Here is a 19,505-nt window from a genome sequence, read left to right on the forward strand (position 1 = left end):
CGTGCCCCCCGGCGGACATCGACGGTCAAAAAAGAGCTCAGCGGTGATGGGACAGGTCAAGAAAAAGACGTGGGGTTTATTTGCATTCAACGTCGAGTTGAAGAACGCGCTCAGTCCCAGAGCGGAGCCTCCTTTCTCCTCCTCGCCCACCCCGTCGACGGTCCTCGGGCAACAGAGGCCAGGCCAGGCCAGGCCAGGCCGAGCGGCGCTCACATCTGCGGCGGCTCCAACACCAGCTCGCAGGCGCGCCCCAGTTCCCCCAGCTTGACTTTGGCGTACTCGGCCCGGTTGAGCGCCATCTGGCAGTCCTTCCTGGACGAGTAGGTGGAGCCCTCGTGGGGCTGGCCCGTGGCCACCTGCCGGGCGGACGGGACGGGACGAGTGGGCGGGCGGGCGCACGGGACGGGACGGGACGGGACGGGACGGGACGGGACGAGCGGGCGGGCGGGGAGGGGCGGGGCCCTACCTGCGTCAGGTAGCGGATCTGGCCGCTCAGTTCGCTCTCCACCCTGCCGACGGAGCTCTGGAACTGGAGCAGATGTCTGTCCAGCAGGCTGGCGTTGTGCTTGTCTTTGGAAAGTTCCATCACGATGTTGCCTGAGCAGAGACGCCCGGTGTCCAAACGTTCGCTCGCTCGCGCGCGCGCGCAATATCCGGACCCGTTCCGTATGGTCTTCTTTCGCCGAGCGGTCGGCCAACTTTTATTTCCGGACTTTAAACGCCCTTCTTTCCGTGTCCCGTTTGAACGCGTAAGCGCACAGCCGGACCCGGACGAAACGATCGCGTGAAAGCCCGGCTGGTTCGCGGCGCGCTCGCAAGCTGAATTGAAAGAAACCATTGAACCTGGGGCTTACCGGCACACTGCAGGACCATCGCGATCTCTTTCTCGACCTCTTCCAGAGCTCGCAGGCGTTCGTTCGCCATGGGGGACCGCGACGAGGCCGAGGCCGAGGCCGAGGCCGAGAAGGACTCGGGTTCGGAGGCGAGCGTCGTCGTGATGACGAGGCTTACTGCGCAGGCGCGCGCCGGACGCCATCTTGATCCGTTTTCGCCATCTACGGGTCGCCTTCCCGGACAAAACTAGTTCCGATTTCCAACGTCCACTTTTGTCTTCTCGAGTTTGTGTTTGCCGATGTGCACTTGCACCCACGGAACGCCGTTGTTACGCGCTGTGACGCGGTTTCTCTGAAAGCGAGTTTCGACTACAAACCGTCTCGTACATCGTATCTTTCTGCTCTAGGGAAATGTAATATGATCCGTTCAAATCGGATCGAAGCGGGATACGTCGGTCTTGTAATTCGTTAAGAAGACACGCGCAGTAGACAGGCAATGCGGGAGTCGCCTTAAAATGAGGTCGCGCGGGGGCGGGGCGGTCGCGCATAAGTGACGTGGACGCAGCGGACGGGCAGGCAAGATGTCGGCGTCGGCTTGGCTGCATGGCCCGCCTGCGGGTCGTTTGACCGAAGGTTTTTTGTCGGTTCTGAAAGAACAGCGTCCCGAGTATTTGCCCGGCCTGCTCGACAGCTACCGGGAGCATGGCGTCTTCCGCACGCAGGTGGGTGGCGGGCGGGAGAGCGCGCTCGCCCCCCGCGGCTAACCCCTTTCCCTTTGTTTGTCGGCCGCCGAAAGGACTCCTCCGAATGACGGACTCCAACGGGTACAGATAACACTTGGAGTACGATTCGTTTAAGTCCAAAAAAACGCCCTGAAATGCGTCCAAGTAGAGTAACCGAGCAAATATGCGCCCGCACACAAAACGGTGGTCTCGAGCGAGCGAGCGAGCGAGCGAGCTTTTGCATTGTGCTCGCAATGAGGAGGAGGGAGGGGAAAATCGTGCGAGGCCACGTTTTGAAATGGCGAAGAGAGAAAAAGCTCAAGCGTGACACGGACAGCACCTAACATCCGCTCGTGTAGAGTTCAAAGGTAGAAATAGGCTCCAGTAGCGCTCGGTGACGATTCAACACACGACGACCCTCAGTCCCGCGCAGGCAAACGGTTGATTTCATTCAAAACACACACACGCACGCACGCGCACACCCCACCTGAGGTTGAGGTGGCCGATCCAAGCACGCTCTGCCTCCCGGGCTCTTATTTCCGATGTTCCGACCGAGTCGTAATCCAACGCCTGTCGGCAGGGCGCCGGCGCGGTCGGCGGCCTGCTGGGCTTCAGCAACGCCAAGCTGGCTTCCAGCAAGACCAGGTGAGTGCGCGGGCGGCGACCGGGCGGACGATTGCGGGCGGGCGGGCGGGCGGACGCTCACGGGCGCCCGCCGCAGGTTCGAGGGGCTGTGTCTCCTGGCCATGCTGGTTCAGGACAGTTCGTGCGAGGTCTTCCAGCAGCATTGCCTCTCGTGGCTGCGCTCGCTGCAGCAGGTCATACAGGTGAGTAAGGGGCGACCGCCGGGGGGGACGGGCGCCGCCCGCGTCCGCTCCAACGCCGCTCTCCAGTCGCAGGCCCCCGCGGCCAGCGTCCGGCTGGCCGTGGCCGTCTTGAAGGACCTGCTGCGGTATTCGTCTCAGCTGGCCGAGCTGGCGCGGGAGGTGGGCCTCAACTGCGTCCTGGGCATCCTCACCTCGCTGCTGGGCCTCAAGGCGGAGGTGAGCCCGCAAAACGCGCCGTCCGCCCCGCCGTCGGCCCCCGTGTGAAATAGGCGCCTCCGCGTCGCCCGACTTTCCGAGCGCGTCGACGAGTGGCGTCGCGCCGTCGCTAAAGGAGCTTTGCGAGACGCGCGCGGACGACCGCGCGCGTTTCGCCGAATACCTGCGCCGCAAGCCGTTATCTCCGAACGCACCCGAGGTCTTCCGTCGGACCTGTGCCGGCCGGGTGCCGGTTCCCGTCCGCCGAGCCAATGTTGGCGGAAACCTCAAACGGGCGGTGAAATTGCGAATGAAAGGGCGCGGCGGATGATGGCTCCGCGTCGCGTCGGCGTTGCGGCTTCTCGAAAAATGAGGCGGTTACAAACGGCCCTCGCGCGCGCGTTCGTGGGACCCTCAGCCGCCGGCGAGGGGAAGGACCGAGGCGAGTAAACGTCCACGGCAACAGGCGCCTGCGCGAATCGCCGCTCGTCAGACCCCTAAAAATGGCCACCCGCTTTCTTCTCACGGCGACGGATTTGACACCGGGGGCCGCCCACGCTACGCCGGAAGCGCGTCGGGTGTCGCCGTCCGGCGCGCGGAAATGATTTTGGTGCCGTTCTGCTCTTGTCGCGTCAGTGCGAGCTGGCGGCCATGGAGGGCATGGCGGCGTGCATGACCTACTACCCCCGAGCGTGCGGATCCCTGCGGGTAACGGCCGTCGCCTCGCTCGCGGTCTCGCGCGCCGGTCCTCGCGGGAGCGCCTCCGACCGGGTTCCGCTTCCAGGACAAGCTGGGGGCCTACTTCCTCTCCAAGATGGACGGCTCCGACGAGAGGAGCCAAGAGGTTTGCGCCGCGGGCGCCGGGCCCCCGTCGAAGAGCGGCGACCCTCACGCGCGCGCCTCCGCGCCCCCGTCGAAGAGCGGCGACCCTCACGCGCGCGCCTCCGTGCCCCCGGCAGATGGCTTGCCGGTGCTTCGGCCGCCTCCCCTGCCTGGGCGGCCTGACGGAGCGGGCGGCGGGCGCCGGCCGGGCCGAGCGCTGGAGCGACCAGGTCCGTTGCCTGCTGGCCTCCGCCAACGCCGCGCTGTCGGATCTCTACGGCGGCGCCGAGTCGGGTACGCGCGCCCGGGCCGCTCTTTCGCCCCCCGCGGCCGTCGCAATGAACGGAAATGCCGCGCGCCGCAGACAGGGCGGCGCAGTGCCAAGGTCCCGGGGCGGAGCTGGGCTTCCCTCATCTGGACCGGTCGGACGCCCTGCTGCCGCTGCGGCTCCAGCGCAGATACGCCGCCGCCTGTCTGGCGCTCAAGCACACCCTCAGGTACGCCGACGGCCAAAGGGAGAGGCTCGCCGCTCGCGGCGGCCGCGTTCATTTGGGTGCCCTCAAATTGCAAGTATTACCGCCTTCATATTCCTTGGCAGCTGGGCCCCCGTTGTGTTTGTGGCCCAAAATCGGGAGCCTAGGGCCTCGCGCTGTTTTTCGCAAGCGAAAAGGTCCCCGCTCGGCCGGCTTTCCCAAAGCGGCCCGTCGGAGTAACCCGTGAGACGAGACTTTGAAACGTTGGATAAGGAGATCTTGGGGGGCGCCCTCGCTGTAGATGATGGTCACTCGCAGCCTTCGAGCGAACGGAATGAAAACCTTGACTTTTGATTGGCCAAAGAGCCCGCTGCGCTTTCGCGGCAAAGAAAACGGCGGCGGCAATGACGCGATTGGAGGCGGGGATCTGTTGTGTTCAGGGCGGACCCGGCGTCGGCCGTGCGCCTGCCCGTCAGGCCCCTCCTCAACCTGGTGTGCCGAGCCTTGGCCGTCGGCGCCAAGAGCGTGGTGAGCGTGGGCGCGCTTGCTCGCGCCCGGGCGGCCTCCGCTCACGCGCTCCCTCACTCTTCCTCTTCTGACCGTCAGAGTTTAACGGGCGACGGGAGCGTGAGGCTGCTGCTTTTGCCCGCCGTCCACGCCAGCACGCTGGAGGTCTTGACGGCGCTCGTCACCGTGTAAGTGGAAAGGCTTAGCGCGCGCCCCGCCTCGCCCCGCCCCGCCCCGCCCCGCCGGAGGCGCTGAGCTGCGGCGCTCTTGACCGCAGCGCGCGGAGCAGCATGGTGCCGTACGCGGCCGTGCTCCACAGGCTCTTTGGCCAAACCCTGAGCGCGTGGACGCCGCCGCCCGAGGCCAACCCCGGGCAGCAGCGAGCCTACAGGTACGCGGCGCCGGGCCTTTAGCCGAGGACCGCTCCTTCCGCGCGGCGGCGGGAAATGATGAGGCGGCCCCCGTTTGCCGCAGCTCGGTGCGCGTGGCGGCGTACAGGAGCCTGGAAGCCTGGGTGCAGGTGGCCGGAGCGTCGGCCGGCGTGCTGCAGGGTAGCCCGGGCCACGGCGAGCTCCTTTTCGCCCACCTGCTGGCCGACATCACGCCCGGCGCCGACTCGGTCAAGGTGAGGCCGCCGTCGCGCCGCCTTTTGCGGCGGCTAAAAGCTCGCGCCTCGCGGGCAGCTTCGTGCGGGCCTGTCGGCCGACGCCGTTCCCGGAGGCAAGCCGGGCCCACGCAGGACCAAACCTTTGGTGATGGCCGACGCGGCGGGGTCCTCGCTCCAGAGGAAGGGCGAGGCTTCGGCCAACCAGGACACCTGTCTTTGCGCCCTCAGAGGTGAGTTCCTCGGACGGCCGGCGCCGGGCGGCCCGTTTCACCGCTTTTCCCCTCCCGCCAAGCGCTGAGACAAATCGTACTGAGCAGCGGAAGCCTCCTGAAGGACGACGTGCACAAGGTAGGCGCTCGGCGCGGACCCGGCGCCGTACTTTTTGGGATGAGTGACGGCGTGCCTTTTGCGCGCCAGCGTCTCCACGAGGTCCTGCTGCCGCTCTGCGTGCGCTTGCAGCAGCAGCAGCAGCAGTCGGGCTGCAACGGCGCCTCGGAGTCGGCGGGCGGCGTCGGCGGGCAGTACGGCGGCGCGCTGGCGAGGCGGGAACTGTACAGGTACGCGCCTCGGCCCGGCGGCGGCGCGCGAGGAGACCCTTTTCGATCCCCCTCCGCCGTCCGCCTTTGGATTCTCAGGTTGCTGCTGGCCCTGGTCCTCGTCCCGTCCCCCGCGTGGCCGCCGCCTCTCGCCTGCGCCGTGTCCATCCTCAGCAAAGGACGTTGCGACCGCAACCTCAAGGTCGGATGGCGCCGGCGGGCCGCCCCGAGGAGCGTAGTCAGCGCGAGCCGTCCCGGCTCTCTTGCAGGTGTCGTCCTTCTGCGCCGAGGCGCTGAGCGTGTGCAGCGCCCAGGTCCACCCGCGCGCCCCCTCCCTCGCCGCGCCCCTGCCTCCCCTCACCCTCAAGGCCGCCCCCTCCGCTCCCGTCCCGCCGTCCTCCCAGGCCCCCGGCCTCCCCTTGCCCACCCTGCTGGGAGGCCCCGGCTCCTCGGGCCCTTTCCCCGCCCGCCACTCGCTGGCTCTGCTGGGCTCCCTGGAGAACCACCTGTCCCTGGTTCCGGGCCGCGTCTCGGGCGAGGCCCCGCCGTCCCCGCGCGCGCAGCCCGAGCCGGCCGCTTTGGGCCCCCCCGAGGGCCAGAGACCCGTTTTCGTGCGCTACGACAAAGAGGAGTCCGAGGACGTGGAGATCTCGCTGGCCAGCGACTCCGACGACAGCGTGGTCATCGTCCCCCCGGGGGCGCCGGCCGCCGAGGCGCGCCGGCCCCCGGAGGCTTCGGCGGCCCCGCCTCAGAACCCGCCGGCCGGCGAGCCGGACGGGCCCCCCCCGCCCGACGAGCCGGCCGGCCCCCCGGCCGCCCCGCTCCCCGCCGACGCCTTCGCCGCCTCGGCGGCCCCCTCGGTCCCGCCGGCCGGCGAGGGCGAGGCGCCGGCCGTCGGGCCTCAGCTCCAGCAGATGCTGATGCAGCCCTCTGCCCCCGTAGCCCTGGGGCTGCCGCTCCAGATGCAGCAGCTGCAGAACCAGCTGGGCCACCCGCAGGGGAGGCTCCCCGCCGGCGAAGACTCTGCCGTCATCAACATCAACAGCACGGACGACGAGGACGAAGAGGAGGACGCGGAGGACGACGAAGAGCTGGACGAGGACGAGGAGGAAGTCAGCGACTTCCCCGAGGGCGAGTTTTACGAGGGCGAGGAGTTTGACGACTTCGATGAAGAAGGGGAGGAACTGGAGGAGGAGGAAGAGGAAGACGAGGAGGTCGAAGAAGAGGAGGACGAGGAAGAGGAGGAGGGGGGCGGCCGAGGCGGGACCGCGCCGCCGCCGCCGCCGGAGGGGGCGGAGGACAAGGCCGACGCGGGCGGCATCGAGGAAGAGAAGGTGCTCCGGCCCGAGGCGGCGGCGGCGGCGGTGGCCCCGCCCCTCGACGGGGAACCCGCGGGAGGCATCCAGGAGATCGGGCTCGGCGAGGCGGCCGACGAGCGCGCCAGGGTGCAGGAGGTGGAGAGCATCGGGGTCCTGGAGGGGCCCGCGCAGGAGGAGGAGGAGAGCGACAGGATGGATGACCCCAGCATGCCTCAGATCCTCTGCGTGACCGGGGGCGCGCCCGAGGAGAGGGAAGAACCGGCGGGCGGGGACCGGCCCGCCCTCGCCCGGCTTCGGCCGCCGGCGCAGGTACGTGCGACGGGATGCGCCCGACCTTCTGGCGGCGCTCTCCGTATCCCGTCGGGGGTGCCAAACCTGCTCGTGACCGCGCTCGTCGCCGGCAGGAAGCGCCGGCCCCCCCGCGAGAGGCCGGCGACGACCAGCCGCCCGTCCTTCAAAACGAACTCCTGGCGGCCCCCCCCGAGGGCGACGGCCCCCGGCCGGCCGAGCCCGCCGCCCTGTCGGGGCCCCACGAAGAAGACGGCGGGGGCCGGACGGACGAGAGGTTGGGAGGCAAGCGCAAGAGGGACGACGCGGACCGGGAGGAGGGGCCCGGCGCCGAAAAGAAAAAGGTAAGCGCTTTCGCACCAATCGGCGCCAGCGGCGGGCGGACGACGGCCAGCGGCGCGCTCTCCGTATAGGTCCTCCTCTCGCCGGGGGCGGGCGGCGCTCAAGGCGTTTTGTCTTTCCCCAGACGCACGACGACGCCGTGGCCGCCATGTTGGCCGATTTTGTCGACTGCCCCCCCGACGACGACGAGGTCGCGGCGTCCGGTTCCCATCCCTGACCGAGGCGTGCCGGGCGCCGCCCTCGGTTTCCTTCGAGCCCCGCCGCGTCGCCGCGCAAACGTCGCGCGGCGCTCCGCTTTTTAAGTTCCGCCGGCATCGCCTCGCACGTGTTTTCGAATAAAAGCATGGAAAAGACGACTGAACCCTTATTTGACCTTTTGAACTCTGAGGTCACGGTTGCCACTCGGACCTGAAGTTGCTCTTTAAAGGCGGCCGCCAGTGGCGAAACAAGTGACCGGGCTAGAAACATTTAGCCGTCGCGTTCCCGCACGAGTTGGGGGTTACTTGTTTTCTTTTTGACACCTAGATGACTGCTTTATTTGAACGTGTAAAGGAAACGCTTAAGGAGGTTTTCTGCGGTGGTCAATGTACAAACGCGTTCAGCTCGAACGTGTTGCGTTCCCAACCGGGACGCTCCGATTTCCCACCGTCAGCGAACGCGGTCCGAAACCGTCCCAAGATGGCGTCCGCGAACGCGTGAGCTGGTGACCGACTTCCGGGTTGAGCGAGCGGTGGCCGCGTCTTGGGTCAAGGTCCACGACTCTGCTCACGTTCGACGTTTCCGTCGCGACGACACGAGACGAGCCAAGCGGAGAGGAGCGGAGAGGAGAGGAGAGGAGAGGAGAGGTAGGTTCGCCTCCCCTCGCGCCCATGTTTGCCGCGCGCTTCCATTTGACGCGTCTAAACCAGCGCGATCCGAGTCAACGGCGGGGGCCGAAGTTGGACACGGGGCGGAGGGGAGCGAGCCGAGCGCCCGCCTTGTCCGCCCGCACTCACGGTTCGAATTGTCGAGCGACTTAGCGACTTGCGCGCGTGTGCCTTTTGAACGTTTGGGACACGAAGCGCCAGGCAGGCAGACCTCGACCCGACCTCTGCCCTGCTCCAAAACGCGAGCTTTGACACGAAGCGCCGGGCAGACCTCGACCTCGACCTCGACTTCGACCCCCGCTTGGAGAACGTGACGAGTTGCGGGTCAAGCCGAGAACAACGTGCCCTCGGCCCGGCCAATCATTGACCGTTCCAGAAAGAAGTGACGAGACTGTCGCGTCTGTGAAAAGTTTGGGATTGCGCGGGCTCGGTCCGGCGCGCCAGTGCAATTCGCCTTTCAGATGTATTACCTTGACACGTTTCTTTCTTCTAACCCTCCCGTTATATCTGCGAGGAACGTCGAGGGTGTCCCGGGCGGGCCGATTTCACCGTCTCGTCTCCGTGCTCCGTCGTTACGTACCCCACCGTAATCGACAAAATCCCCAAATTCCGCTCGAACCGGCGACGAACGTTCACGTCCCAGGAGCCGCTATAATGTCGCCTTTTTTCCGGAAGCTTTTGATTGGAAAGCCAAAGGTTCCGGAACATTGTGGCGAGGCGAAGAAACCACACGTTGCTGTGCAGACATGGTCCTAGTGTCCGCCACAACATCGTCCTAAACTCCTGGGGTCACGCCACGCGTAGTCATTGGTCAAACGCTTCGGGAACATTTTTTTAATGCCTAATCCCGCCGAGCAACTCATCTGCCGACCCCCTCGTTCAACATTAACTTTCCTGGGGTCACTTGGATCCTGGAGATTTTAAAACGGGTCTTCTGTCTGCGTTGCGGTGGATGTTTGGGCCGAATTTGACGCGTAGCTGTGCTCACGGATGTCCTGACTGGTGACAGGACGCAAACGGATTCTACGAAACGTGGACGTTTTGGAGGACTTTGTATTCGTTGCAGTGAATCTGTGCATCGAGGACCTTCGAAAGGTTTCGCGTCTGACGGCCGTTTCTTTCGCCGGCTTCGGAGAAGATGGCGCAGCGAGCGGGCGAGCTCCCCGACGGGCCGCTGGACGTCTACAGGCGCAAAGCCTCTTTCCCGTGGAAGGACATGCTGCTCTTTCTGGAAGGGGAAGAGGCGGCGGCCTTGAAGGTGGGCGGGGCCGGCCCGGGCTCCCTTTTCGGCGGGCTCACCTTTGCGCTCGCCTTGCGTGACAGCGACGGATCTTCGCCGCGTTGGAGAAGGACCCGCTCTTCTCCAGGACGCCGGGCGAAGACCTGAGCGTGGAGCGGATGCGGGAGCTCACCTTCCTCAGGTGGGTGTCGTTGGGGGGGGGGGCTTGGCTCGGGCGCGCGCCCACTCAAAAGGTCCGTCGGGGCCGGAACCGCACAGGGCGAAGCAGCTGTTCCGCTACCGCTTCCTGAGCGAGAGGGAGGCCCTGGCCGACCCGTGGAAGACGGTGGTCCTCAACGACTGCCTGGGCATGTACGACTGGTCCCTGGCGGCCAAGTTCTTCCTCAACAAAGGCGTGAGTACGCTTTGAGCGCTCGCCGCTCGCTCCCACGCGGCCTCAACTTCTGTCGTCGCGGCTCAGATGTTCGGGGCCACGGTGGCCAGCGGCGGCTCGGCGCGGCACGCCAAATTCGTGGAGGCCGCCAACGACATGACGGTAAGTGGCGCCGTCGGCGGGCGAGCGAGCGGCCCCGCCTGACGCGCTCCCATTGGGGCTCCCGAGGCCTTCGGATGCTTCGCGCTGACCGAGCTGAGTCACGGCAGCAACACCCGAGCCATGAGGACCACCGCCACCTACCTGCCGGCCACGCAGGTGGGAAGCGCCACGCCCGACCGACCGACCGACCGACCGACCGACCGCCCTTGGCTGACGCGTCCGCCTTGCAGGAGTTTGTCATCCACTCCCCGGATTTCGAGGCGGCCAAGTTTTGGGTGGGCAACCTGGGCAAGACGGCTACCCACGCGCTGGTCTTGGCGCAGCTCTACACGCCGGACGGGGCCTGCCACGGCCTGCACTCCTTTGTGGTCCCGGTACGGCCCTTCCCGTTGCCCGCGACGCTCAGGAGCTAGCTCGCGAAATGTTGAGCGACCCTTGACCGCAGGTGAGAGATCCCAAGACGCTGCTGGCGCTGCCCGGCGTGCTGCTCGGCGACATGGGCAAGAAGCTGGGCCAGAACGGCCTGGATAACGGGTATGTGGGGGGGGGGGGGTGTTAGGCTTAGGGTTAGGGGGCGCTCGCCTTCTGCCGGAGCCAACCCGGTCGCAAAAGCGTCGAGGCAGCGGCCAATACCGCGCGCTCGGTCGCCGAGCAAGGTTTGGGAATCCGGGGCGAAGGAGTTTCCCTAACGAAGGGCGCTTAAAGATCTTGAAGCCTGGGCGGTACGCATCTAGGCAGAGGATACGTTCCGAACGGGCTGGCGCGGGGGCGTCCCGGGGCCCGTGTCCCGTAGGTTTTCCGGCTCGACCGCTCCGGAGGGATTCGATTCCGGAGGTCTCGAGAGAAAGTTTCAAGCCGGCACGTGTGGGTCGGGCCGCCCTCCCTTTGCCGCCCTTTGATCGCCTGAGTGCGGGCGCGCAGGTTCGCCCTGTTCCACAACGTGAGGATCCCGCGGGAGAATCTCCTCAACAAGACGGGAGACGTCACGCCCGCCGGCGCTTACGTCACGCCCTTCCAGGTAAGCCCGAGCCCGGGCCCGGGAGCGTCACCGACGACCCACGGGCCGTTTGCGCCGGCCCAGGACCCCGAGAAGCGCTTCGGGGCGTCCCTGGGTGCCCTGTCGGCGGGCCGCGTGTCCATTGCCAGGATGGCCCTGGTCAACCTCAAGCTGGCCCTGACGGTGGCGGTGCGCTTCTCGGCCGCCAGGAGGCAGTTCGGACCCCGGGACGGCCAGGAGCTCCCCGTCCTGGAGTACCAGTTGCAGGTGCGACGCCCGCGCCGCCGACCCGACGCCGCCTTGCCCCAACCCCTTTTTTCCTCGTCAAGCCCCTCCTAATTTGACGGTTTTCCGCTCCGGGCTTGAGCGACTGGTGTTTTGTGCGCCCGCAGCAGTGGCGCCTGATTCCGTACCTGGCGGCGGCGTACGCCCTGGAGTGCTTCTCCAAGTCCCTCTTCGCCGACTTTGTGGAGTTTCGCCTGGGCCAGATGAGCGAGGAGCGCTCGGACACGCAGGTGCCGCCGTCGGCCGAGCGGGCCGGTCGCGTGGTGAGGGCAAGGCCCCGTTCTCGAGCGCGGCGTGGCAACTCGTTCCCGCAGGCGGAGCGGGGCCGCGAGCTCCACGCGCTGGCGTGCTCGGCCAAGCCACTGGCATCGTGGACGGCTCAGCGCGGGATCCAGGAGTGCCGCGAGGCCTGCGGCGGCCACGGCTACCTGGCCAGTGAGCGTCTCTGGCCGCGGGTGGGGGGGCGCCGGCGCCCCGCTCTGACGCTTGGCTCCGCTCGCAGTGAACCGACTGGGCGACCTGCGCGACGACAACGACCCCAACTGCACCTACGAGGGAGACAACAATGTGCTCCTGCAGCAAACGGCCAACTACCTGCTGGGCCGGATGGACGGCGAGCCGCCAGGTCGGTCCCCGGCCGGGGGTGGGGGGGGGTGGGGGTGGGGGTAGGGGGGGCGTGCCGGACCGGGATGGCGTCGCCTCGGATTTGGGCTCAAACGCGAATCGGCGACAAAACTTTCTCCCGCACGCCAAGCCATTTCTTGGGAGAAGCCGAATTGCGTTCCGGGAGCTCTCCGCGAAGATCCCCAAAGGTCAAGCCGGTTCGTATCCTGGCGACTTCTTTTCCCTTTTTGTGGTTTTCCAAGCTTCCGGCCGTTCCCGTCTTGACGCGACGGAGATATCTCAATTGGCTCTCGGATTGTCTCGATAATGCGATCGGCCCCCTCCCCCCGTTTTGGGGGTACGGCCCTCATCCGAGCGGGCACCTGTGAGCGGGTCGGTTTGAACGCGCGGCCTGAGAAATCCCAGCGCGAGGCGCTGACGGAGATCCCGCTTTCAGGCGGCGCCCGCGTCCGCTCCCCTTTCGGCTCGGCGGACTTTCTGGACCGCTTCCATCAGATCCGAGGGGAGGCGTTCGCCGCGCGCACGGCGGACGAGTGCGCCGATTCGGAAGGTAGGTTCCGCCCCGGGCCCGTCGGCGGGCGGGGCGGCTGATGGCTCGCCCCCCTCCGCCAGTGCCGTTGGCGGCCTACCGCTGGCTGGTCTGCTTCCTGCTGGAGGAGAGTCGCCAGAGGCTGCGGCGGCAGCGCGAGTCGGGCCAAGACGACTTCACGGCCCGCAACAATAGCCAGGCCAGACGCCGCCGCCTTTCTTCACGTATCGGGATACGTTCCCATTCCAATCTTTTTGCTGTAAGTGGAAAAGGAGCGCGCCCCGTTCTCTTTTGAAGTTTCTCTTTTGCGTGCGCAGGTGTACTACTGCCGCGACTTGGCGCTGGCCTACGCCGAGCACTGCTGCCTGCAACGCTTCCACCGCCGCAGCCGAGACGCCGACACGCCCGGCCCGCTGCGGGCCGTCCTGGCCAAGCTGTGCGCGCTCTACGGACTGTGGAGCCTCAGCGGCCACATGGCCGCGCTCTACCGAGGTGCGCAGGCGGGTCGGGCGGGGCGGGCCGGGTCGGGGCGGGGGATCCTACCTAGTTCTCAAATCCAAAGCGGCAAAAGCGGCGAGAGGCAAGGCCAGCAGCCGGCAAGTTGAAAGAGGGACGCCAGCAAAACACTGGCCGGATTTCGGGCGGGCGGATGCCATCGAAAAGCCGGCCGGCGCCTGACGGAGCTCGGGCGGCCGCAGTAATCGGGAAGAGGCCGCCCGCGCATGTCTTTCCCTTCGACTCGCTTACCAAAAATAGCCGCCGGTCCGTTTTCTCCTCGTCGCGACCGTCTCCGGGACCCGGCCGACAGGTCGTCGAGACGAGCGGGCGCGGGCGCTCGACGAAGGCGCCCGCCGAGAGCTCCCATCCTTCCTATCCGTGTGCGCAGGCGCCTACCTGAGCGGGAGCGAGCCGGCCCACCTGGTCCAGACGGCCATCCTCACGCTCTGCGCGCAGGTGCCGCCGCCGTCTCGTCTCGCCTCGCCGGGCTTGGGCGCGCGCACGCGCTGACGCCGGGTGGGCCCGTTCGCAGCTGAAGGATGAGGCGGTGGCGCTGGTGGACGCCGTGGCCCCCCCGGACTTCATCCTCAACTCTCCCATCGGCAAAGCCGACGGACAGGCGAGTAGCCCTAACCCTAACCCTAACCCGTCGACGGGGCGGAGGGAGGGCCTCTCGGATCACGACGGCGCCAAGTTGACGCAGCCGTATTTTTTCTTTTGTTGACGTTAAATACTCGCGCAAATTTCAGGGCCAACGATCTCGTTTGCAGTCACCGCAGTAAAAAGTAATTGCGAAGCACTGGCGGAAGGCTAAATTGGGATGATTTGGGGCCGGCTTTTGAGAGATGATGGGACGAACGCGCGTCGGAAGGAGTGCTCGGACTTCTGCTTTCTCGCATTCAAAGTTCTTTGGAAAATGCGGCGGCCGCCCGTGTTACAACGCCCCTGACTCGTTGCCACCCGGAATACTGAGTTTTTTCCTAATGACATTTTCCCGCATTTGCGCACGCAGCTGTACAAGAACCTGTGGTCGACGGTGACGCAGGGCCGGCAAGCGCTGGAGCGCCCGTCCTGGTGGAAAGAATTCTGCGCGGACAAGCCCGTCGTGGGATCCCTGCGCCCCAAACTCTAGAGCCGGCCGCGCCGAGCCCAAAGGGACCGAAAAGCTCTCGGCCGCGCGACGGGTCGGGGGAGAAGTCGTCGCAGCGCCCGACCCTTTGGCGATGTTGAGAGCGTTTTGGGCCGGCCCGCTTCCCGGCGGGCGGCTTCCTAAGAAAAGAAGATTTTGATCGACGCCCCGCTCGTGTCTTGTGTGGTGCGGACGCTCCCCGCGCGCCCGCTCCCCGCGTGCCCGCTCCCCGCGCGCCCGGCCGGCGTTACTTTCTCCGCTGAGTCGAGCGGCTGGGAGGGAGCCGAAACGTGATCGGCATTAGTATTTGGGCTGGTATTTATTCCGAGAACCCGTTCGTTTCCGCTCATCTCGGAGCCCCGTTATATTTAGCCCAACCGGCCTTCGGCGCGAGTCGGAACTCGACGGCGGCCGGCCTGTTAAAAAGCAGAGGGGTCGGAGGTGACGTCCCGTAGATTTATTGACGCTTGAGAAAGAGCGGGTCGGGCCGCGCTCTTCAATTCCGGGGGTCGGGCCGGTCCGCGGCGTCGGCCGGCGCGTCCGTCCCTCCTCCTCCCGGACGGCCGGCGGCCCGGGAAGGGTCCGGGTCGTCCCCGGCCGGCGGCTCCTGCACGGAAGGTCGGCGACAAAGCCGGAGGCCGCTCAAGCGAGGCCTCGGGCGGCGGCCGGGCGACCCGCGGCTCGGCTTTCGTCCTCGCGTCGCGCCCGTTTGCCGAAAGAAATCCCGCATTTCCGGCGCGACCGGCCACGCCCGTCAATCGCGCTCTGTTTCTCCATCTCGAACGGGAGCGAAAACAGGAAAGGCAGATGCAGCGCGCCCTTCCGCGTTGGAAGCGCAAACGTCAGCCGCGTTTGTAAATGTGGTGGCGTACACGCTCCCAACTTTACATGCTCCCAACTTTACTTGGCCTATAAAGGGCAGGCAAAACAAAAAGTTGAAATCTCCGAATTGCCAAGCTGAGATTCTTCCGCCGGTCAAAATGGCTGCCCGTTGATGAGGAGCAGGCGTCCGAGATCGTTGCGCTTCTCGGGAATAGTACGGGAGCCCGCGATTGCCACGGGTGCGCGCCGGCCCGACCGACCGACGACGGCAAAAAACAAAGGTAAGGCTATCTTGCCATCTTTCTGCCGTTTGGAGCGTCGCCGATTGACGTCGTGTCGGAATGGTGACACCGGGGCGGATCGACTTAAATCAATCACTTCGCGGCGCACATGGCGTCATTTCCTATGGATCCAGCGATATTACCGCTAGCTAACGTCGTAGCAAAGTGTTCGCGGCTCCCGCCCCTGTCTTATCTGGAAAACGGCTCCAAATGGCCCTCGGGATGTCGAGGGTTCGGCTGAGGGAAATGCGGGACCTACGTCGCTTCGCGGAGGGCGGAAAGCGAGGCGCTTGCGGCTCACCGCGGCGAACGCGTCCGGCCGGATGCGGAAGAGCAGGTGGTCGCGGTTCCGCCGGACCTCCAGCAGGAGGGCCGTCTCCTCGCGCAGCGCCCTCTGCAGCTGAGCCGCGCTCAGGACGGGTCGCCCGTTGATCTTGACTACGACGTCGCCGTCTCTGACGCCGCTTCTGGCAAACAGCCTCCCGTTCAGAGCCGGGCCGCACTTGTCCATAGCAAGGATGGCCGGCCGCCGGCGGGCCTTACTTCTGCGCCGGGGAGTGAGGGACGACCTCGTGGACGTAGACGCCGCCGCCGTCGGGGAAGTCGGGCTCGCGCTGTCGCAATTCCTCAACGAGCCTGCGGGAGAGAGGCGCCTTGACTCCCGCGTAGCGGCGGCACTTGGGCGGGCGTGACGGTGAGCATCCTGATGCCCACGAAGCGCTTCTTGAGCGGCGGCACTTAGGCGGGCGTGACGGTGAGCATCCTGATGCCCACGAAGCGCTTCTTGAGCGGCGGCACTTACGCGGGCGTGACGGTGAGCATCCTGATGCCCACGAAGCGCTTCTTGAGCGGCGGCACTTACGCGGGCGTGACGGTGAGCATCCTGATGCCCACGAAGCGCTTCTTGAGCGGCCCCGCTCCGAAAGGGGACGGGCGCGGGGCCGGAGGCGCCTCCGACGCCGAGCCGAGCCGGTCCGGGGAGCGGTCCAGGAAGCGGACGATCCTGTCGGAGGGGACGGCGAAGGAGATTCCCGCCGCCACCTTCAGCGTGTTGATGCCGATGACCTCGCCGTCCTGTCCTCGACGGCGGAGACGATCAGCCGGATGCCGGGGGGGGGGGGGTGCCCGCACGCGCCGAAGTCTCACCAGGTTGACAAGCGGCCCTCCCGAGTTGCCGAACTGCCGAGGAGAAGCCAAAAGAAGCCGGGTGCGGAGGCCCCACCCCCCGCCCACTCACGTCGATGACGGCGTCCGTCTGGACGTAGTCCATGTCCGAGTCCCTGAGGCCCAGCTCCTTGGCGCCGCGCCGGGCCGCGCTGACGACGCCGGTGGTGACGGTGTTCTGGAGGGCGAAGGGGCTGCCGATGGCCACCACAAACTCCCCCGGCCGCAGGTCGGCGCCGCGGCCCAGAAGCAGGACGGGGAGCCGGCCCCGGGACGGCCAAGCTGGCGTGATTTTTCAGCTCTTTGGGTTGCGTGACCGGCGGAGGGTTAGTCCGCATGGGGTCAGGTCGGCCGTCCTGTGCTGTCCGCTCAGTACGATGGAAGGTTTTGACCCACGTCGCTCTGAGAGCAAAAGCTGTACGAGCCGGCGTCGCCACGGTAAAGGGGGGCTCCCGGCTCGCGCGTGTAAGTGAGTGGAATCGGACACCCGGTCATGGAAGGAGGATAGCTTTTGAGCGCCCAGAACCGAGCCCGGGCCGTCCCCCCCCACCCCCGGCGGGAGGTCTCCCCCGGGCCGCCGCCCGCGGACGGCCTCGTCTTTCCGCGCCCGATGCCCGTGACTGACCCGAGGCTGGATTTGGATGGTGGCCACGTCCGCCTTCTCGTCCACGTCCCGGACGCTGGCCGGGTAGACGTCGCCGTTGCGCATCTGGACCTTGCGGAGGTGACGCGCGTCACCTCGGACTCCCTTGTTTTTGGCGCCCGCGCGTGTACCTTGAGGCGGCGGCGAGCCGAGGCGGGCGAGTCGCCGGAGACCACGTGGGCGTTGGTCACGATCAGCCCGCCCCGGGAGAGCACGAAGCCCGAGCCGCTCGACAGAGGGATGTCGCGGCCCAGCAGGGGATGCCTCGGGCGGGAGCGCCGTTAGCGCGCGCGGACCGGACGGCCCGGGACCAGACGGGAACGCGGCGCCTACCTGAGGAAGAGCTCGATGTGGACCACGGCCGGTGCGATCTTCTCCACCACGTCGGCGATGAAGTTGAACTTGTATCGAGCGCTGGCGGGAGCACCTGCGCGGGACGGGCGGGACGGGACGGGACGGGACGGGACGCGCCTTCAGACGCCAAGTCAAAGAGAAAATCCCTCCCGGCCGCAAATCGCCTTCGATCGCTAGTTTGTCTGGCGATACAAGCCGGACCGACATCCGGACTTCTCGGGTCAGAGCGGACGGTCCCGTAAATTGGACGCGCCGCCGGCGAGAAGCAACACAAGGAGTCGCCGTCGAGCAGGCCCTAAAAACGCACGCCGACGGCCAAGTTGACTCCATTTGCAGCCGTCGTCGGGATCGTCGGGATAGACGTCACGCCAGAAGTGCGCCGGCCCGCCGCGCCCCTTTTTGCTTTCCGAATTATATTTTAGAACAAACCGCAATCAGCTTGCAGCCAGTGCGACAAAGGCACCGCCTTGCGGTGGACGAATGTCTTGGGTTGAGTGCACATTCACAGTTGGAACACAGCTGACTTTACCGAAGATTTATTTGTAGCCGCTCCTTTTCTTAGTCCTTGTTTCAGTTTTCCTGCTTGTAAGAGCTTTCTGGGAATGCAGAACAAATTGCCTTTTTTTCCCTGATTGGTTATTGGCCAGGAAACGCAAAATAGGTTTTCAAGGTGGATGTTTTATAATTCCCTAAAGAAAGCAATACTTTGTTTTCCTTGTAGTGTACGTGACATGAAATTTAGACATATGTTCATTTTAAAAATTGTCAAACGTCGCCCTCTGGGTTGGGCCAAATTATGCCGAGGGACTGACGATGACAATTTCGTTTGGCCAGAAAAAAACCACGGAGCGACGATGACGGACGAGAGGCGGGGCTCCGACGAATGTTGGACCGGCAAAGAACTGTAAGTTCCCGTCCCTGTACCGCGGCGTGTGGCGAAAGTGACGTAGGGTGGCGCTCTCCCGGCCCGAAGGTAGCGGGTTCAACCCTCCCCCGTTGCTCCCGACGCCGCGGCGGGTGCCGCGTGGAGCGGGGCGGGGGCCGCCCGTCCCGTTTGCTTTGTTTGGGGGGGGAAGGCGCCCCGTGAATGAGTCGGTGCGCGGCAGGATTGTGGAATGTGGCAAAACAAATGTGTGCGGCAGCTGTTGCGGCGCTCGTGGACTCTGAAAGGCTTTGAGGAGGGGGGTCGGAAGGGGGAGGGCAGAATCCCTTTTTTTTGTGCGCGGGATGGCCAAACGGGATGGCGAAACGCGGCTAGGCGCGCGGGGGCCCGGGAGCGGAACGCCGCGGCTCACCTGCGCTGTCGGGGCAGACCCGGATGACGGCCTCCCGGCTCAGCTGGTGGCGGCACGGGCGCTCCGGGCCGTCCCCGCAGGCCGGCCGGCCCTCGACGGCGCCGCGCAGCGGGCAGCGGTCGCGGCTTTCGGGCTGGTGGCGGGCGTCGCACCCGTCCGGGCGCTCGGCGCCGAGGGACGCCTCGGGGGCCGGGGCCAGGGCCAGGGCCCGGACCAGCAGCAACATCCCCATTTCACCTGGGCCTGGCCAAGCAAAGGCGTCCTCCGGCTTTGTCCCGTCCCCGCTCGCGACGGGAAACTTCCGTTCGGCGGTGGGCCGGGAGGAGGAGGAGGAGGAGCGGCGGGCTTGGATTTTACCCTCTCCGCTTGCACATGTGCGCTCGCCTGGCGCCTCCCCGCAAGAAGCAGGCGGGGCGGGCGGCCAAAGTCCTAATCGCAGCCAAGTTTCCTGCCGCTGAACGGGCAGGCCGGCAAACGTGCTGGGAAAAGGCCTGCTTGAGGGCAAGCAAAGCAGCGTGCCGCTTTCCAGCTCGCCCCCCCACGTGGGCCCCCCTTGCCCTTGGGCTCAGGGTTACGGGCACGCCGCGGAGAATGGCCGGCGTTGTCCGTCCTCCTTTCACCCGCGGGGCCTTCCGCGGTGATTAGGAGCCCCCGACACACGTTTGACTTGTCTCTCGCCGCCATGTTCCGCGGAAAGGCGGCTGCGCGCCCGTGGGAAGATCCGGCCGACTCTCCGCGTCAGGAGGACCGCCGTTGTTTTTGACCGCGCCCG

At 66.3% G+C, this 19,505-nt stretch overlaps 4 protein-coding genes across 10 annotated transcripts in view; 2 read left to right on the forward strand and 2 right to left on the reverse strand.

The window, feature by feature from the left end:
* Positions 1 to 14,339, forward strand: part of acox3 (acyl-CoA oxidase 3, pristanoyl) — a 68,319-nt gene extending 53,980 nt beyond the window's left edge. Inside the window, exons 1-19 of one of the 6 annotated variants that reach the window (XM_088432658.1) lie at positions 8,139 to 8,316; positions 9,404 to 9,595; positions 9,661 to 9,758; positions 9,836 to 9,971; positions 10,038 to 10,112; positions 10,179 to 10,268; positions 10,343 to 10,486; positions 10,558 to 10,646; positions 11,034 to 11,130; positions 11,194 to 11,376; positions 11,502 to 11,624; positions 11,709 to 11,829; positions 11,897 to 12,019; positions 12,455 to 12,568; positions 12,631 to 12,746; positions 12,865 to 13,039; positions 13,434 to 13,501; positions 13,578 to 13,664; positions 14,058 to 14,339. In XM_088432658.1, coding sequence (XP_088288784.1) covers positions 9,476 to 9,595; positions 9,661 to 9,758; positions 9,836 to 9,971; positions 10,038 to 10,112; positions 10,179 to 10,268; positions 10,343 to 10,486; positions 10,558 to 10,646; positions 11,034 to 11,130; positions 11,194 to 11,376; positions 11,502 to 11,624; positions 11,709 to 11,829; positions 11,897 to 12,019; positions 12,455 to 12,568; positions 12,631 to 12,746; positions 12,865 to 13,039; positions 13,434 to 13,501; positions 13,578 to 13,664; positions 14,058 to 14,177 — 2,079 coding nt within the window. In that variant the 5' untranslated portion in view covers positions 8,139 to 8,316; positions 9,404 to 9,475 and the 3' untranslated portion in view covers positions 14,178 to 14,339. Of the gene's footprint in view, positions 1 to 8,138; positions 8,317 to 9,401; positions 9,596 to 9,660; positions 9,759 to 9,835; positions 9,972 to 10,037; positions 10,113 to 10,178; positions 10,269 to 10,342; positions 10,487 to 10,557; positions 10,647 to 11,033; positions 11,131 to 11,193; positions 11,377 to 11,501; positions 11,625 to 11,708; positions 11,830 to 11,896; positions 12,020 to 12,454; positions 12,569 to 12,630; positions 12,747 to 12,864; positions 13,040 to 13,433; positions 13,502 to 13,577; positions 13,665 to 14,057 lie in introns of those variants that run through there. The other 5 variants (XM_088432686.1, XM_088432677.1, XM_088432701.1 and 2 more) reach the window with 5 other exon arrangements.
* Positions 57 to 1,346, reverse strand: med11 (mediator complex subunit 11). Its single transcript, XM_088432791.1, has 3 exons — positions 855 to 1,346; positions 467 to 597; positions 57 to 356 (listed from the first exon to the last, which is right to left on the reverse strand). Exons 1-3 carry the CDS (start codon positions 922 to 924, stop codon positions 210 to 212), a joined length of 348 nt encoding a protein of 115 aa, XP_088288917.1. The 5' UTR covers positions 925 to 1,346; the 3' UTR covers positions 57 to 209.
* Positions 1,070 to 7,824, forward strand: pelp1 (proline, glutamate and leucine rich protein 1). 2 transcript variants are annotated; one of them, XM_088432638.1, is made up of 19 exons: positions 1,070 to 1,555; positions 2,136 to 2,200; positions 2,277 to 2,382; positions 2,449 to 2,598; positions 3,214 to 3,285; positions 3,362 to 3,421; positions 3,537 to 3,693; positions 3,764 to 3,896; positions 4,313 to 4,400; positions 4,479 to 4,567; positions 4,657 to 4,770; positions 4,854 to 5,004; positions 5,063 to 5,216; positions 5,279 to 5,334; positions 5,404 to 5,543; positions 5,622 to 5,724; positions 5,792 to 7,150; positions 7,246 to 7,473; positions 7,596 to 7,824. In XM_088432638.1, exons 1-19 carry the CDS (start codon positions 1,415 to 1,417, stop codon positions 7,686 to 7,688), a joined length of 3,459 nt encoding a protein of 1,152 aa, XP_088288764.1. In that variant the 5' UTR covers positions 1,070 to 1,414; the 3' UTR covers positions 7,689 to 7,824. The 2 variants fall into 2 exon arrangements, with proteins under 2 accessions (XP_088288764.1, XP_088288774.1); XM_088432648.1 differs by having other exon boundaries at positions 1,072 to 1,555; positions 5,622 to 5,791; positions 6,465 to 7,150.
* Positions 14,340 to 14,616: 277 nt separating the features above from the next.
* Positions 14,617 to 19,081, reverse strand: LOC148428467 (serine protease HTRA3-like). Its single transcript, XM_088432804.1, has 9 exons — positions 18,734 to 19,081; positions 17,418 to 17,511; positions 17,216 to 17,348; positions 17,063 to 17,156; positions 16,515 to 16,723; positions 16,424 to 16,456; positions 16,140 to 16,351; positions 15,821 to 15,913; positions 14,617 to 15,744 (listed from the first exon to the last, which is right to left on the reverse strand). The coding sequence occupies exons 1-9, from the start codon at positions 18,963 to 18,965 to the stop codon at positions 15,423 to 15,425; spliced, it is 1,422 nt and encodes a 473-aa protein (XP_088288930.1). The 5' UTR covers positions 18,966 to 19,081; the 3' UTR covers positions 14,617 to 15,422.
* Positions 19,082 to 19,505: the final 424 nt, after the last annotated feature.

This window comes from Hippichthys cyanospilos, chromosome 1 (genome assembly GCF_059441005.1).
Source record: "Hippichthys cyanospilos isolate Australia breed blue-spotted pipefish chromosome 1, RoL_Hcya_1.0, whole genome shotgun sequence".
NCBI classification, from domain to species: domain Eukaryota; kingdom Metazoa; phylum Chordata; class Actinopteri; order Syngnathiformes; family Syngnathidae; genus Hippichthys; species Hippichthys cyanospilos.

What these genes read in the sequence shown, in the direction of transcription:
- med11 (XM_088432791.1), bottom strand. Translation starts at nt 924, where the DNA reads ATGGCGAACGAACGCCTGCGAGCTCTGGAAGAGGTCGAGAAAGAGATC. An exon ending in GATGGTCCTGCAGTGTGCCG is followed by an intron (nt 598 to 854) that starts GTAAGCCCCAGG and finishes GTCTCTGCTCAG; the next exon opens with GCAACATCGTGATGGAACTT. An exon ending in AGATCCGCTACCTGACGCAG is followed by an intron (nt 357 to 466) that starts GTAGGGCCCCGC and finishes TCCGCCCGGCAG; the next exon opens with GTGGCCACGGGCCAGCCCCA.
- pelp1 (XM_088432638.1), top strand. Translation starts at nt 1,415, where the DNA reads ATGTCGGCGTCGGCTTGGCTGCATGGCCCGCCTGCGGGTCGTTTGACC. An exon ending in CTGGCTTCCAGCAAGACCAG is followed by an intron (nt 2,201 to 2,276) that starts GTGAGTGCGCGG and finishes CGCCCGCCGCAG; the next exon opens with GTTCGAGGGGCTGTGTCTCC. An exon ending in CTACGGCGGCGCCGAGTCGG is followed by an intron (nt 3,694 to 3,763) that starts GTACGCGCGCCC and finishes CGCGCGCCGCAG; the next exon opens with ACAGGGCGGCGCAGTGCCAA.
- LOC148428467 (XM_088432804.1), bottom strand. Translation starts at nt 18,965, where the DNA reads ATGGGGATGTTGCTGCTGGTCCGGGCCCTGGCCCTGGCCCCGGCCCCC. An exon ending in GAGGGCCGCTTGTCAACCTG is followed by an intron (nt 16,352 to 16,423) that starts GTGAGACTTCGG and finishes CGTCGAGGACAG; the next exon opens with GACGGCGAGGTCATCGGCAT. An exon ending in ATGCTCACCGTCACGCCCGC is followed by an intron (nt 15,914 to 16,139) that starts GTAAGTGCCGCC and finishes TCTCTCCCGCAG; the next exon opens with GCTCGTTGAGGAATTGCGAC.